Source organism: Entelurus aequoreus, linkage group LG12, assembly GCF_033978785.1.
Source record: "Entelurus aequoreus isolate RoL-2023_Sb linkage group LG12, RoL_Eaeq_v1.1, whole genome shotgun sequence".
NCBI lineage: Eukaryota > Metazoa > Chordata > Actinopteri > Syngnathiformes > Syngnathidae > Entelurus > Entelurus aequoreus.
This window is the reverse complement of record NC_084742.1, coordinates 20,307,584-20,323,188: the sequence shown is the minus strand read 5'-3', so window position 1 is coordinate 20,323,188 and position 15,605 is coordinate 20,307,584. Positions and strand designations below refer to the sequence as shown.

At 41.7% G+C, this 15,605-nt stretch overlaps 2 protein-coding genes across 3 annotated transcripts; both read right to left on the bottom strand.

Moving 5' to 3' along the window:
• Window positions 1–480: 480 nt before the first annotated feature.
• LOC133662728 (uncharacterized) lies at window positions 481–3,864 on the bottom strand. 2 transcript variants are annotated; one of them, XM_062066853.1, is made up of 12 exons: window positions 3,318–3,864; window positions 3,099–3,234; window positions 2,948–3,018; window positions 2,494–2,580; window positions 2,294–2,412; window positions 2,071–2,200; window positions 1,655–1,982; window positions 1,355–1,557; window positions 1,097–1,256; window positions 878–974; window positions 728–798; window positions 481–633 (listed from the first exon to the last, which is right to left on the bottom strand). In XM_062066853.1, exons 6-10 carry the CDS (start codon window positions 2,095–2,097, stop codon window positions 916–918), a joined length of 777 nt encoding a protein of 258 aa, XP_061922837.1. In that variant the 5' UTR covers window positions 2,098–2,200; window positions 2,294–2,412; window positions 2,494–2,580; window positions 2,948–3,018; window positions 3,099–3,234; window positions 3,318–3,864; the 3' UTR covers window positions 481–633; window positions 728–798; window positions 878–915. The 2 variants fall into 2 exon arrangements, with proteins under 2 accessions (XP_061922837.1, XP_061922838.1); XM_062066854.1 differs by having other exon boundaries at window positions 3,099–3,203.
• Window positions 3,865–7,647: 3,783 nt separating this feature from the next.
• Window positions 7,648–15,179, bottom strand: LOC133661699 (uncharacterized). The gene is made up of 17 exons (XM_062065098.1): window positions 15,099–15,179; window positions 14,988–15,037; window positions 14,837–14,923; window positions 10,875–10,999; window positions 10,676–10,816; window positions 10,543–10,611; window positions 9,930–10,100; window positions 9,774–9,870; window positions 9,501–9,706; window positions 9,092–9,439; window positions 8,919–9,033; window positions 8,652–8,857; window positions 8,476–8,593; window positions 8,240–8,412; window positions 8,113–8,180; window positions 7,931–8,049; window positions 7,648–7,872 (listed from the first exon to the last, which is right to left on the bottom strand). Exons 1-17 carry the CDS (start codon window positions 15,119–15,121, stop codon window positions 7,682–7,684), a joined length of 2,307 nt encoding a protein of 768 aa, XP_061921082.1. The 5' UTR covers window positions 15,122–15,179; the 3' UTR covers window positions 7,648–7,681.
• Window positions 15,180–15,605: the final 426 nt, after the last annotated feature.

Here is a 15,605-nt window from a genome sequence, read left to right as displayed (position 1 = left end):
CTGTTTAGGAACATGCTATTTACATCTGTTTTTATGCTATATTGTCAGGAATAACACTCAAACAGAAATTTCAACAGAATGAATTATTTATTTGTGATAGTGATTTCAACAGAAATAATTCTTTATTAGTGATATAATACAAAAATGGGGACGGCGTGGCGAAGTTGGTAGAGTGGCCGTGCCAGCAATCAGAGGGTTGATGGTTACTGGGGTTCAATCCCCACCTTCTTCCATCCTTGGCACATCCGCTGTGTCCTTGGGCAAGACCCTTCACCCTTGCTCCTGATGGGTGCTGGTCGCGCCTTGCGTGGCAGCTCCCTCCATCAGTGTGTGAATGGGTGAATGTGGAAATACTGTCAATTGCACTTTGAGTACCTTGAAGGTAGAAAAGCGCTATACAAGTATATACACTTTTATAGCGCTTTTCTACCTTCAAGGTACTCAAAGCGCTTTGACATAATCCATTTATCATTTATGAATGGAATGCAGTGGTCTTGGTTGTGCGCGTCAGTGTATCCTGCCCCTTCTTTGTTCTCTTCCTGGAAGTAAATCCATCCATCCATCCATCCATCTTCTTCCGCTTATCCTAGGTCGGGTCGCGGGGGCAGCAGCCCAAGCAGGGAAACCCAAATCCTGGAAGTAAATAATTATCACAAATACAACAAAGACAGCACTTGAATGTAGATTAATTGAATTAAAACATTGGCATAATTACTTTATCATTTACCTCTCATCTCACTCTGTTCTTTTGCTTGTTTCTTTTTCCTTTTGTCCTCCCTCTTAATTCCTCCTCTTCTCCTGCAAGTAGTTATAATTGCAAATTCAAAAGACATGCAGTGGAACTTCAATAAAATGGAATATCTTCTCTTCTCCGTACCTCAAATTTTGAACCTCCCTTTCGAAAAGTGGCCAGTTTCAGGACCTCTCCAAGCTCACAATCCACTTCAGCTGTGGTCGTCTGCTTGTAAACACCTCTGCAATCACCAGCACAATTTAGAATTCCCTTTAGAATAAATACTGTAATAACAGCTAGATCGACCTTGTGAGCATACATGCAACATATGCTCAAAGATGCAAACCTATGATTAACACTTACTATTTATTATTCTGTAAAGGGGCAAGTCCTCAAACGCCACTTTTCCTGACTTTCCACGGAGGCCAAGCTGCTCCAGGACTTCGTTTGTGGCAGTTTTCCTCAGCATTGTCCTCACCGTGTCTGCCAAATTCTGCCCACCAAGAGCAGTAAGAGCTTTCACCTATACAAATAAATAAACAACAATATTGTACATAATTATAAATTGTTTTTTGATAACTGAGCAAGATATTTTTGCAGTGGGGAATTAAAACTAATTACCAGCTGCTTTCTGAGCAGAAGATCAGTGTCGAGCCGTTCACAGAAGGCCTTCAGCTGCTCAAGAGTCTTGAAAGGCTGATCAATGAGATCTTGAACATCCACAGATTCTGGCCCCACAGACTGTGCTGCCAGCCCTCTCAGCATGCGCATAATTTCTCCCTGGTTCTCAAGTATATTTTGAACTTTCATGTTCAACTGGAAAACTGCAAAGACAACAAAAGTCAAAGAGGTAATTCGTATTACTGCCTGTTGTAACAGCCTGTTTAACACCACCTATCAACAGTTAAATAGCCAACTAACATTCACTGTCAAGGGCATTCCTGCTGCTTCTTGGAGCGGTCTGGTACTGACTCGTACTGGCTGGAGTGGTCTGGTACTGGCTTGAGCGGTCTGGTACTGGCTTGAGCTGGATGCATTCCTGTTTGGACTGAGCCTGGAAGTGCTGCTTCTCGCTGGGCTGTGAGGTCGGTCTGGATGCCTTGGAGTGGTCTGGTATTGGCTGAAGTGGTCTGGTACTCGCTGGAGATTGGAAAGTTAAAGGTTGGGAGCTCTGGCAGTGGGGGTGCCTGGACGAAGATCTGTGTTTTCTCTTTTCTGCAGTTCTTTTTTGGCCGAATTTCCTCTTCATCTAAACAAACAAAGACAAAAAAAAATGTATGCACCACTAAGTAGTATTTGAGTATTGTAAGTAAACAGTCTTTGAAAAGTGACTATACCGTCAGCATCAAACACATCTTCCTCATCGTTTCTATAGCGTTCAGGGGTGATGTGGCTCCGTTTGGTTAACACTTCTGGGCTCAAACATTTTAGCTTGTTTTTCGTATTGAAGGGCCTTGTCAAAGTCTTCTGCAAAATTTCAAAGTATGCCGATGACTCAAGATGAATTTAACTTATGTTGTTTAAAATATACATGATATGACTTAGACAATATTCCCTTACCAGTCAGTTTTCCTGAAAACCCGAATTGGCAGCCTCTCCCAGAATTGTTTGTCAGGAATCTCAGCTTTCCGGATTCTGGAGTGGGTAGGATTTGGCCTTGGCCGATAGCAGAAGGTATTCTGAAGATAAAATAATCATGATGAATGACATAATAAGCTACAATATGCCTATGCACAGTACTTTTCAGAAAAAGTAATAACCTTTCCATCATCTTCTGTCCATTTGGTTGGGACAACAGCGACTGAATGTTCACCAAGGAACTCAACGACCACAAAAGAAGGAGCCACCTGGAAAACAATCAAATATTACCATTTCAATACTGCATCAAAGAGTTATTTATGAATCCTGATACAGTTAGTCAGTTATTCTTAGTCTGCACACAGCATCCATGTACTTTGTCACTGTTTCTGGAGTTGATGTCGTGTCATTCTCTTGCTCGCTATCATCACTCTCTAATTCTAAAGTTGACTGTCGGCATTGCTTCTTCAAATGCCTAGTTGTGGCAGCCCATCTACGCTTATAAGCCCTCTGTTGAAACTTCTTCATATTGTGTTTATTCTATAAAAAAAAAAACCCAAGGAAGATGGGTTGCCCTATTATCGCACACACGGAACTATAACATTAAAACATTGGCATAATTACTTTATCATTTACCTCTCATCTCACTGTTCTTTTGCTTGTTTCTTTTTCCTTTTTCGTCCTCCCTCTTAATTCCTCCTCTTCTCCTGCAAGTAGTTATAATTGCAAATTCAAAAGACATGCAGTGGAACTTCAATAAAATGGGAATATCTTATCTTCTCCGTACCTCAAATTTTGAACCTCCCTTTCGAAAAGTGGCCAGTTTCAGGACCTCTCCAAGCTCACAATCCACTTCAGCTGTGGTCATCTGCTTGTAAACACCCCTGCATGCCTCAGCAATCACCAGCACAATTTAGAATTCCCTTTAGAATACTGTAACAGCTAGATCGACCTTGTGAGCATACATGCAACATATGTTCAAAGATGCAAACCTATTAACACTTACTATTTATTATTCTGTAAAGGGGCAAGTCCTCAAACGCCACTTTTCCTGACTGTCCACGGAGGCCAAGCTGCTCCAGGACTTTGTTTGTGGCAATTTTCCTCAGCATTGTCCTCACCGTGTCTGCCAAATTCGGAACGTTCAGGCAGCATTCAAACCATATCACTGACGGGGCAAATTATTGTTTAACTAAACTACAAATAAATCCTCCCTTCTTCAGAAGTCATTCGTTGGTCTTTGGTCAGTTTGGAAACTTTATAACAGCCAACCTGCACGAGAAATGTATGCTAGTTAGCGCCGGCGCGCATTTATACACAACGCTAAAACCGTAAAATGGTCTGAAATTAATCATGTAGGTTGGAAATTGTTATACAAAAACGTGCTTCTATACTTACTTGTGATAAATGGATGGCGCACCAAATTGCTTTAAAATCGGGATTCTGGAAGTAGTTAGCCTTCGTCCTTTGTCTCACGGAGCAGCTTCAATTGTGCATACGTGCAGTCTTCTGATTTTTATGGCGGTTGGCAAGCAACCTTGTGTGTGCATTACCGCCACCTATTGTGCGTGCAGCCTTGACTCAGCCGGCGTCAGATTGTTCACAAAACACAACACTTTCGCGGAAAGTTAGGGAAACTTTACAACATACTGTATAAAAAGTAAATTTGCGAAAAAAAACATCTATAAAAGCCTAACAGTTGCTGTTTCCATTGCAGGCAAATTATATTTGGCATATAGATGAGAAGGTTCTAAGAACGTTCTTAGAACATATTAAAAAAAACATTTTTTAATATGTTCTAAGAACGTATTAAAAAAAAACTTTTTAATATGTTCTAAGACCGTTCTTAGAACATATCAAAAACTTTATTTTTTTTATATGTTCTAAGAACGTTCTCATCTTGCATAAGCAAAAGAGAACCATAAGGGAACGTTACGTTAAATCTATAGATTTAAAAATATTTTTTTATGATAAATATTCTACATTACCTGCACTTATTTTAAAACATCCCCTTGCATCACTAAATTCTGAAATCATATAAAGGTACAATAGTCACTATGGATGGAAATAAGATTTTTCAGGTTCTTATTTGGAAAAAAGATAAAAAGGTGGAATAGCATCAATTGTGTTTTAATTTAGAGCTAACATGACCTTACAAAGCCTACAGTAGGGTATTAAGAGGCACATAACATGGGAAAAAAAAACATTTGAATAAACATTTTTTTGTAGAATTTAAAATTAAAGTAGTGGAAATTACAGAATGTAACCCTTCATAACATTTTTTAAACTTTTAAGAATCTATGTCATCTGCCTAGAAAATATACCATGCAAAAGTTTTAGATTTGCAAGGTGAAACTACTATGACAAGATATTTCAAGCCTTCTTTTAAACGAATGACTGTTATTGCTTACAGCTTATGAAAACATTGAACTGAAAATCTCAGAAAATGTGGGGTTTAATAACTAAGCCAAAAGATTTATATGAAATAAATGCTTGACATCTCTCACTTTGCATGTAATGTGTTTTCTGTGAGTATGAATGTTAATCCGTGTACCCGTGTTGGCCCTGCCATGAGGTGGTGACTGTTCTACAATAACCAGGATTGCTCAGTGGTTAACACTACACACTGTCATATTGGAACTGGGTTCAAATCCCACTTGGGTGGATTGGTTTTGTTTCACCTCCATTGGAGTTTAACTGAGACAGAGTTCTCTATTTATATATATTTGTCATTGATGCCTGGGATCTTCTCTCAAGAAGACTCAGGATAGCTGAGTGGTTAAAACCGTTGCCTCTCCAACAAGTGCTCCTGGGTTTGAATCCCAGTAAGACTGATAGGTAACTTACAAAACTCCACTTGGAAGAGTTAGTGTTTTATCGCATGATCTCGGTCATTATTTACTGAGACAGGTTCATGATTAAATAAGTCATCACGGCCCGAAATATTGTCTCTAGAAGACCAAGGATAGCTGAGTGGTTAAAGCAGCTATCTCCCATTCAAAGAGTACTGGGTTCAAATCCTAGTCAGGTTGAAGAATAATGAGGGACGCTCCAGGTGGAGGAGTTTGTTTTATATCATAGTTTACTTACACAAGTTCTCAATTAAAATATGTCATTGGGGCACAAAATCTTTCCTCAAGAATACCAAGGATAGCTGAATGGTTAAACAGCTAGCTCCCAATCAAAGGGTTCTGGGTTCAATTCCAGTCAGGTCGATCGGCTTGCCAAGCCAAAGTATGCAGGAGTGGCGCGCCGAACAATGTGGGGGTGTTTCACCTCCCCCACACAGTAATGCTAAGTGGGAGCTGTTAATTATCCATCCATTTCTACCGCTTTTCCCTCCTGGGGTCGCTGGAGCTTCTCAGCGGCATACACCCTGGACAAGTCGCCACCTCATCGCAGATACAGACAACATTCACACACTATGGCCAATTTAGTGTTGCCAATCAACCTATCCCCAGGTGCATGTCTCTGGAGGTGGGAGAAATCCGGAGTAGCTGGAGGAAACCCACGCAGTCACGGGGAGAACATGCAAACTCCACACAGAAAGATCCTGAGCCCAGGATTGAACTCCGGACCTTTGTATTGTGAGGCACATGCACTAACCCCTGTGCTGCCCAATTAACTTACCTTTTTTAACTAAGCATGGGTAATAAATAATCTATAGTCCAAAAATCAGGGGTAACCTCAGGGGTTAGCTCCTCCTGTGTGCCAAGGCTAAGGTTGGTAAATGTACCATCGTAATTCCTAGGCTGAGATGGGTGGGAATAGGAACTTGAATAAACTATAATCGCGGGCGTTGACCAATCAGCTCTCCTGGGTCTGAGACAGTGAAATGGAGCCATTACTGCCCGCTTTGAAAGCAGTCAGAATATGTCTCCTCATGGTCATCTGAATGAGAAGGCATTCATTTCAATTTAACAGGTAATAGCACCAACATTAAAAGCGGTATTAGTACCTGTTGTATTTACACCAGACGACTGATGCCTGTGAGGAGATTGGCGTGGTTAAAAAAACGCTACATTCATTTATAGTTTGTATTCACCGTAAACCCAAAATGTGTCCATACTTCTGATTTAAAGTTCTCTGCTCACCCCACTGGGCAGAGGATCATGGGAGATGTAGGTTACTTCTCAGTCCAAAGTCTGCTACCTTCGTTTGGAGCGTTTCCAAGGCAACACAGAGCCATGACGCACAGAGGGCAAAAGGCCCAATGGGAGCGTGGACAATGAACATCGTGGGAAATGAGTAATATAAAAAAAAGTTACTTGATAAATCACCTGGAAAATATCTTTGAAGCCAGCAAAGCTTAATTTGTGAGGTATTTACATTGATTAAAAGTAAAGTTGTCATTTAACTTTTCTGACAATCAGCATTTTCCAAAATTACATTTAAAAAAAATGTCTGGTCACTGCTTGTCAGAAAGTAAAAGTTGAAAGAAACCAAGTGAAAATTGTTTTACACAATGTTTACATTGTCACTTTAAGGACACTCAACCCTAAGTTTTTATAGATTTGCTTGAACCAGTGGATAATACTGTACAATTCTTTGCACTTAAAAATACATGTTAGTAGTAATAAATATGATTAGAACATTTGAGCATTATGGTTTGTGTTCAATTGCAGTAAGTGTGTTCATCAACATTCCTGCCAACTAATTTTACACTATGGCATTTTTACCAAGCCTTTGAGATATTAGCTTTTAGTAATGACCCAAACTATAGAGGAAAACGCCAACAGCCACTGGAATGGACTACAAAAGCAAACTCATGTGCCTCGTATCATGCAGCACACACACTATTTCAAGCATATCTAGGTAACAAGAATTGTGTTTGCATCTTAAGACGTGGATTACTTTAGCTACAACTGCTTTAGTCTTCATAAAAAAAATGTTACTGTGGTGGGTCGTGTTTCCCAAGTTAATGTTTTTTATGTAGATTTACTAAGTGTAGAGAATGGCCATCATTTGAAATGTATAATTTATGTCTTAATCTAAGATCACAGAAGATGTTTCCTGGCAAAGTTTAGCACACTGTTTGCACCACTACTTAAACAGCTAATGTGAACAGGCTAGCTGCTATTAGCCACATGCCAATTAGCTGCTATCTAGGATGTGACAAGAGCTTAACTTATCTCATGCTAGTATTAAGAAAATACTGATACTACCCTCTTGGCATTTATTCAATACTTGGATCAATCTGCCCACCCTTAATGCATTTGTACCTAATTTTGTGGTCAGGTTGAAAAGTTTCTCCAAATAGTGCAGTTTAGTCACCATTTTCTTCTATTCACTTATGAAATATTTTGAACTATTATGCTTGAATAGACAAGGAAAAATAAGTTTAAAGATTTATTTAATAAAAAAATATCCTTAATATTTTATCTCTCTAAAGTAAGGACTTTGCCTCACATCAAGGTAAGATTTGCCTCTTAACACTTTGATGTATCGAACATTGCCATGTTGGGAGGCCGGCCGTTTCACATCTGGACCTCTGCTTGTTCTGCTGGTCGCAGGAGGTCTAGTCTGACCTGTAGTAGTCTGGATGGTTCTGTGCTGCGGTGCTATCATAAAACAGAAATGTTCATTCACATAATGACTGCGGTACAGTTTCTACAATACCTGCAGTGGGCTGCTTGCTGTGGATGATGCTTCCACTGCCTGGGCTGTCTGACTCAAACTTGTGCATGGAGAAGAGCCTGTGGAGGCCATCAAGAGGATATGTGCACTGCACCACCACCCTGCATAAACAGGAACATTGAGTACTATGGAAATTCACTCGAGACACATGGCCATGCACAAACCTTTCATTAGAATGTTCACTGCCGTTGTAAAAGATCTCGTTTCTGTAGTGGACTTTATTCTTGTCGATCTAGAGAGAAAAGAGTATAAAGATGGACCTGGATTATGGTCAGGGTAGTGACGAAGTACCTCGACTTCGGAGCCACAGCTGTTGAGTGGAAAGGAGAACAGCGCCTTGGTTCCATCAGCCTCTGTCGGACCACAGTAGACATCCAGCAGGTTGCTAGTCGATGACATCACACCACTCGGCGTGATGAAGGCCAAGTCTGCTAGCACAGTCATCCTCCCATCCATGGAACACGCTATAAAAAACATGACGGTGTCAGCAAACATGAAAATTCCAGCCAGTCCTTTCAGTGTCTTACCAATGACTTCAGAGAAGGCAAAGGGACAAGTCTTGGTGATTGAACCCTGCACAGCTGATGTCTCACACTCCCTCACAAGGATCTCAAAAGTGCCCAAGAAACCCTCCAAAGTGATTTCCTACAACAGAGAAGACCATGTCTCTAGAGTTCTACACTCTCTCAGATCCAGGACTGACCGCATACTGGAAGCCCTGCGTGAAGACCGGCACGCTCAGCTGCAGTGACCGACTGTCGTTGCTCATCCTGTAGCCTCGCTGAGCAGCCAGCTCTGATGTCACTATGTCTGAACCCACACTGAAGAACCACAGGAAGTTCAAAGGCCTGTGGTGCAATCTGAAGGTGATCCCCGTGTCAGAGCAAACGGCATCCATGACTGGAGGATCTAGATGAAGATTTGAATTGTTAAAATTCACCCAGGCTTTGAGTGCCCAAAGCTGACTTACAGACATCAGTCAGTGCAGAGACACTGACAGTTTGGCAGTAGAGCTTGTTTTCAGGAAGAACCTTAAGAGTATAGTTTATGTCCAGACTGTGCTTCACACTTTGGACGTCCCAGAACTAGGATAGAAGACTGAGTAAAGAATTTCAGCGGTAGTTTCAATAAAAAATAACATACCTTCTGCATGATGGCGGGGTCATCAAACGGCACCTTGAGTGTGTAGCCATGCTCGTTGTTTGCTTGCACAATGGTCTCTACGTACAAGCTAGTGTTGGCAAAAGGCTGAGGAATCTCATGGCCATTGAGCTGAAAAGATAACAACTCGACATCCTCTGGGACGTTGCCCAGGTAGACAGTGAACATGTGCTCCTCCACCAGAGTCTGATTCTGGGTGAGAAGTGGATGGCGCCGAAGAGGCGTGGCCAGAATCCTGTGAAGGCGGAGCCTGGTTGCCTTCTTTTCAAAGAGCTGCTCCAGGTGGAGATGGAAGGTGTAGAATTCGTATAGTTGACCGCTCACAAAGCTCTAAAAGACCAAGTGGACCTTATTAGAACTGTTTGAGGGTCAGTCACCTTCCAAAACTAACCTTTCTGTGTCCACCCTCCATGTGGAAAGGGATTCGGACTTGGACAATGTCCTCCTTAATCTCGATGGCCCCTTTTTCTGCAAAGACTGAACGCTCAAGGAGTTCACTGTTGAGTCCAACAAGGATCTCTGTGACATCAGGACTAGGGTACAATGCCTCAGGGGTCTCAAAAACCACATGACCGTTGTCTTCAAAAGTGCCTTCGTCTGTTAGAGACCATAATTAGGACACAGGTGGAGAACATGGTGTTAATAAAATAAAGTGGATACAGACGCACGGAGCAGGCGGCCAGCAGGTCGACCATGATGACAAACCAGCTTTGTCTGGAAAACAGAGTTGCGTGGACCACCTCCACGGGGACACCGTTCACCTGACGAGACACTCGTTAGTGCCAAAGTAATTAGACTCTAAGCACCTCAGTGCTGTTACCATGGTGACAAAAGAGTGCGGTTGTTCGTAGGGCGCGCGGAAGACTAGCCTGCCGTCTGTCAACTCAATCACGTAACCTCTTCCACGAGCGTCTGAGAGGCTCATTGGTGCCAGCTGCTCCTCATGCTTCTGGAACATCACCTGCCAGTCTGAAGTGGACGAGCTGTGTGCCTGGCAGGGAAGACATGTCAAAAGGCCGCTCTGCTAAAGACATGCAGTTTTGTGAGTCTGACTTAATTGCTGATAAGATGCGTTTGGCCACACCTAGTGTGTCTATTGTGCACTTTGTACAAATAGGCTTAGCTTCCATGTCACAACATGAACGAGACACCACACGTTAGCAGAGCTATGTGACCTGAACTCCAAGCATCAATCCAAATGTTTAGCAAGGCCTGTGTCACATTGTATTAAATAAACCCATTAAGTTGAACACGCCAGAGTTACAAAAGACCTCACGACTCAATTGAGGTACTTCAGTTAGCTTCTAAGATACAATTTTGTTAGCTTGTAAGTTAACAGTTAGATCCTGAAAATACTATTGAGGTTTTCCAATTTCAGAAACAAACAAGCTCTCGGGAAAGTCTTAAAAAGTTAATTTTGCATTTGAACATACGGACTTAAGAATGTTCCAGTCGTCCATTTGGGTCCCAGCTGTACATGATACTTCGCTGCTTACAGACACCTGGAAACAAAAAACATCTGGAAGCAAACTACAGGGGAGGCCGGCAAAAGCAGTCACCACCCACCTCCATGTAATTAACCTCACAGGTGACCTCTCGAGGAGACCACGCAAGCAAGGGCGAGCAGGTTTTGTTCAGTGCGTAGACGGCCTCCAACCCGTTACGCCTCGCCAGCAGGTTAAAGCTGAACGTGAACACCTGATCCCCCTTAAATAATCACATCATGAATCAGCATTCATATCAGATATTGTAGGATTTCAGGCACCTGGTTGGCTGTGTGACAGCTGAAGTAGGACGCACGAAGCTCCATGTAGCCACTCGGAAGAACCGTGATGCTGTAGCCACATTGGGCTGCGTACGACTCTGTGATGACATACACGCCAGTCCTGTCTGGAAGAAACAAGCATCTTGTCCAACATCTTCCGTTAAGACAGGCAATGTGCATTAGTACTAAAGTGTCTTTAATTCTACTGTAGTTTTAAACCACCTCACATTTGGCAGGTAATTCAATGCATGTTGACTAATTTTCACCAGGATTTAAAAAAGATGCAAATGTTTCCTTTAAAAAGATTTTCCTCACTAAAATAGAAGCAATTTATGTTTGGTTATAAGAAACCCAGTCTCATGCAGTTTTTCGTAACACACTTAATATGGGACAAAGGGCACCTTTTCCTACAGGTAACTACACATGTATTTGTGGACAGAAACTATCACTCTCATTTAGTGTAAAGTTTCTCAGTCTTAATTTTGAAAAGCACATTTTAGTTTTGCCAAAAATGAGTAAAAGTCTTAGTAAAGCTTTTTCTGGATTACATTAAAAGAAGACAGTCAGTGGCACTTGCTAATGAAGCGGAATACAATAGTGTAATTTGCCTAAAATAATGCAACTTTGGGTCAGTATGACAAGAAATTGATGTAAAGCAGGGGTGTCCAAAGTGCGGCCTGGGGGCCATTTGCGGCCTGCAGTTAAATGTTTACCGGCCCGCCACACATTCTGAAAATGCTATTGCAAAAAATAAAAAATAACATTAAAAAGAGTGGAATGAGGTGAAATCTAACGAGAAAAAGTTGCAATGTTGACACAAAGCTGCCATGTAGGCTGTTTTTTATTCTTTTGTCTCTCTTTTTTTGCCATTGCTCAAAAAAAAAAAAAGCCAAAAAATCTATGTTATAATTAATTATTTTCAAAGCTCCAATTAGTTCAAATATTTCACTTTAAAATGTTTTATGTGGTAAATATTGTATATATTATTTAGTTGCCATATAAAAACAAAGCTTTCTTTGACAAAAGAGCATAAAACAAACAAAATAGTTCAAACGTAAAATCGACATATATCTGAAGTTGATCTTGTAACTTAAGTGTTGAAGGTATTAAAAAAAACTAATAAAAATGTATCACTTTATGAGTGGGGCACCTTTTGGATCCCAAATATATTTAGTGGTATTTTATTTATCTTTTCACTGTGATGACTCAAAAATATTAAATCATTCAAATCAATGGTGTCCTGCATTATTGATCTTTTAGGACTTTACTAAATACTGCATATTTCAGTTCTGTTTTTGACAGAAAAGCCATAAAACCTTTTTTTTTTTTTTTTAAGGAGATTTACTGTAAGCGTTAAAAAAATAAAAATTTGACTTATTTTTAACATTTTAATAACTGAGACCCTTTATGGTCCCTGGGACACCTAAAGGTAAAATCAATTTAAAAAAATGCCATATATTTTGTTATGGTTTGAAAATGAAAAATATCAAAATGGCCCCCACATGCTTTAATTTTTCCGTGTGCGGCCCTCAGTGGAAAAAGCTTGGACACCCCTGATGTAAAGAGTAAATATAAAATGGGACCCAGTATAGACCCCTGGGGGATACCATTGTGAATAGACTGTACACTTATGAGGGTTAATTTCAGGGTAACCTGGGTTTCATACCAAAGACTAAAAATAGGACCCATTACCTCCCTGCTTGGCACTCCGCATCAAGGGCTGGAATTGGGGGTTAAATCACCAAAATGATTCCCGAGCGCGGCCACCGCTGTTGCTCAGTGCTCCCCTCACCTCCCAGGGGGTGGAACAGGGGGATGGGTCAAATGCAGAGGGTAATTTCACCACACCTAGTGTGTGACTATAAGGGGTACTTTGCATTCAAACAAATTTAGTCAAAATAAAAACGAATTTAAGTTCAAAGCCAGACAATGCTGACGTAATGGCAGTGTTGGCTTACCCTCCCACCATTGCAACTAAAATGCTTTGCCAACTAGCTTAACCCCCTACCAATAAGGTAGGGTCATGTTTAATTTCCTGTTCACTTGAAAAAAAACAACAAAAAACCCAGATGCTTTCGTGCACTAAAAGCTCATACAAACGGGAAAACTGTCAAATAATTGATCATAAATTGAGTGGCTACATAATGCTGTTCAGGTGTTCTGTCAAAATGAGCTACCCAACACTACTGAGCATGTGCACACGCGTGCATTAGCGCTGAACGTTTGAGTTAGTGTTTTTTCCCCCCCTACATTTTAGATACTTTCCTGTGGTCTAAAAAGCATGCAAAGGTGGTCTTTTTGTCAAAACTATGTTTTAGAGACCATCTCAAAGCCACTTTCTGATCTTCCTTCAGGATGCGCCTTTTTGTGGGTGGTCTCAGTTACAGTACACGCAGCTCAACTTTGACAGTCTTCTCATCGCCATCTCTCGTAGTTTAAGGGTTTCCATAGCGAGTCTATAGAGAGATGCAAGTTCAAACTATACGCTACTTTGTATTAGAAATGGCAACAGCAGGGGGTGCATGTGAATGTACGAGCCCCACAACATGGAGGGCGAAAAAGGAGTCTGACTAAAGTAAGTCTCCATTGGCTGACCTGCGCCAAGTACTTTGGGTAGATTTAAACCATATATGGATAAGCCACTGACTTCGCACTTGGGGCAAATTAAAAAATGGCTCATTCCGGGGGCAGTATGAAGGAAGGCAGGATTGATTAATCTCTCTGTAATACCTCCATGGTTTGATTTAAAATTTTCGGGACTTATGCAGATCCCAAACAGCAGGTAGCAATAGGTAAGAAAAGTTGGTTAAGCAGAATAGTTCTTTAAATACACATCAAAATGAGCTACCTCGTGTAGATAAAGTTTGTCACTGGCGCTACAAGTAAATTATATTTCCGTCAGTGTCTCCTGACCAGGAATTCATAAACTGGTACACAGGCTTTATTTAGTGGTACGCCAAAGAATCCTTTGATTAAATAGTCAAACTGTTACGGTGGCCAAAAATAACAATTGTTAAATAAAACCGCTGCCTTATTTTTAAATGAATACTTAGGCCTACTACGCTACTGTATTCTAATGTTGGTCATTATGGTGGTACGTGGTGAAAAAAGTTTGAAAACCACTGACATAGACAATTACAGCTTGAGGAAGTTCAAATTGACTGCAATAATGCTAGCCAACATTGGCAATTTCAGTGAAAACAAAATTGAAAACAATGGTTGCGTGTGCAATGAGGAACTATGACAATGTGAGCATTATGCCTGTCAGAATGTTTTACGCCTACATCATTAACTACATAGCCATTCTACAGTGGAAGCATTCTTTGATATCTAAATCGACATTTTGAAACTTAAGGTAGCATTTTTTGACAGGCCAGCGTAAATCCATAGACACTATAGAATTATGCACTGATAACTTTTTTTTGACACAACACGGCATTTAACCAGACACCCCATTGGGTCCAGTTTTTTTCTTTCCCTGAGTTGGGATCTGAGGATGTCGTGGTGGCTTGTGCAGCCCTTTGAGACACTTGTGATTAAGGGCTATATAAATAAACTTTGGTTGATTGACACTAGGCTGTGGACCCATGAGTTAAATCAATTAGAGCCCCGCACCCTCTGTCTTCCTTCTATGCCTCAGTGATAAAAATAGACACTTTTTATAGCACTTTTCTACCTTCAAAGTACTCAATGCGCTTTGACACCATTTCCACATTCACACACGGATGTCGGGAGCTGCCATGCAAGGGCCTAACCACGACCAATCAGGACTGTCTTGCTCATAGACACAACGGACATGACCAAGGATGGCGGAAGCCGGGGATCGAACCAGCAACCCTCAACCCAGCCACGCCACCCCCAGTGCACATCAATGGGGAAACGAGACCCTCCAAACTTACCACCATTTTCACTTCCTGTTGCAAGTATGCTTGATTCCCGTTTTAAAACTGTGCATCGCTTACCGACAGCCTCAAAGTGAGCTTGCGCCGCTTCAAAAGAGCGATCCACAGCTATCATGAAGTAACGCTCATGACACTCCATGTGAACACCTGCACACAAACACACACTTCAAATGCATGCTCAGAATGCTGCCACCGTCATTGTTGTGCATACCATCGGGAACAGGCTGGCAGGTCACCAACACTGACAGAAGGGACATGACTCTGCAAGGAGAGATCACAAATGATATTTTAAATGTCTCTTTTAGCATTTTCCTCTTCTTACCCAAAATAGAAGAAGCAAGCCATGTGTGCTGGTGAGTGTCTGTGTGCTGGCAGACTACACCTCACCAACACCAGCCTGGTCTGGTCTCAGGTGAGGCTTCTTGTCACACAAACCAGCCAATCAGAGAGGCGCTCACTGTGAGCGGGTGACGCTCGTCAGCAATCAGTTTGGTCTTCTTGTGTGAGGAGAAAACACAGCTGCTTTCATCACCATCCATCCATATTCTACCGCATGTTCCTTTTGGGGGTCGCAGGGGGGGGGGGTGCTGGAGCCCATTTCAGCTGCACTCGGGCGGAATGCTGGGTTCACCCTGGACAAGTCGCCACCTCATCACAGGGCCAACACAGATAGACAGACAACATTCACACTCACATTCACACACTAGGGCCAATTTAGTGTTGCTAATCAACCTATCCCCAGGTGCATGTTTTTGGCGGTGGGAGGAAGCCGGAGTACCCGGAGGGAACCCACGCAGTCACGGGGAGAACAGGCAAAGTCCACACAGAA

Coding starts and splice junctions, on each gene's coding strand:
- LOC133662728 (XM_062066853.1), bottom strand. CDS start 2,097: ATGAGGAAGATGTGTTTGATGCTGACG. Junction 1,558..1,654: donor GAATGCCCTTGACAGTGAAT/GTTAGTTGGCTA, acceptor TTGTCTTTGCAG/TTTTCCAGTTGAACATGAAA. Junction 1,257..1,354: donor TTCTGCTCAGAAAGCAGCTG/GTAATTAGTTTT, acceptor TTATTTGTATAG/GTGAAAGCTCTTACTGCTCT.
- LOC133661699 (XM_062065098.1), bottom strand. CDS start 15,121: ATGGCTTGCTTCTTCTATTTTGG. Junction 9,034..9,091: donor ACCCCGCCATCATGCAGAAG/GTATGTTATTTT, acceptor CTTCTATCCTAG/TTCTGGGACGTCCAAAGTGT. Junction 8,413..8,475: donor TGCCTTCTCTGAAGTCATTG/GTAAGACACTGA, acceptor TGTTTTTTATAG/CGTGTTCCATGGATGGGAGG.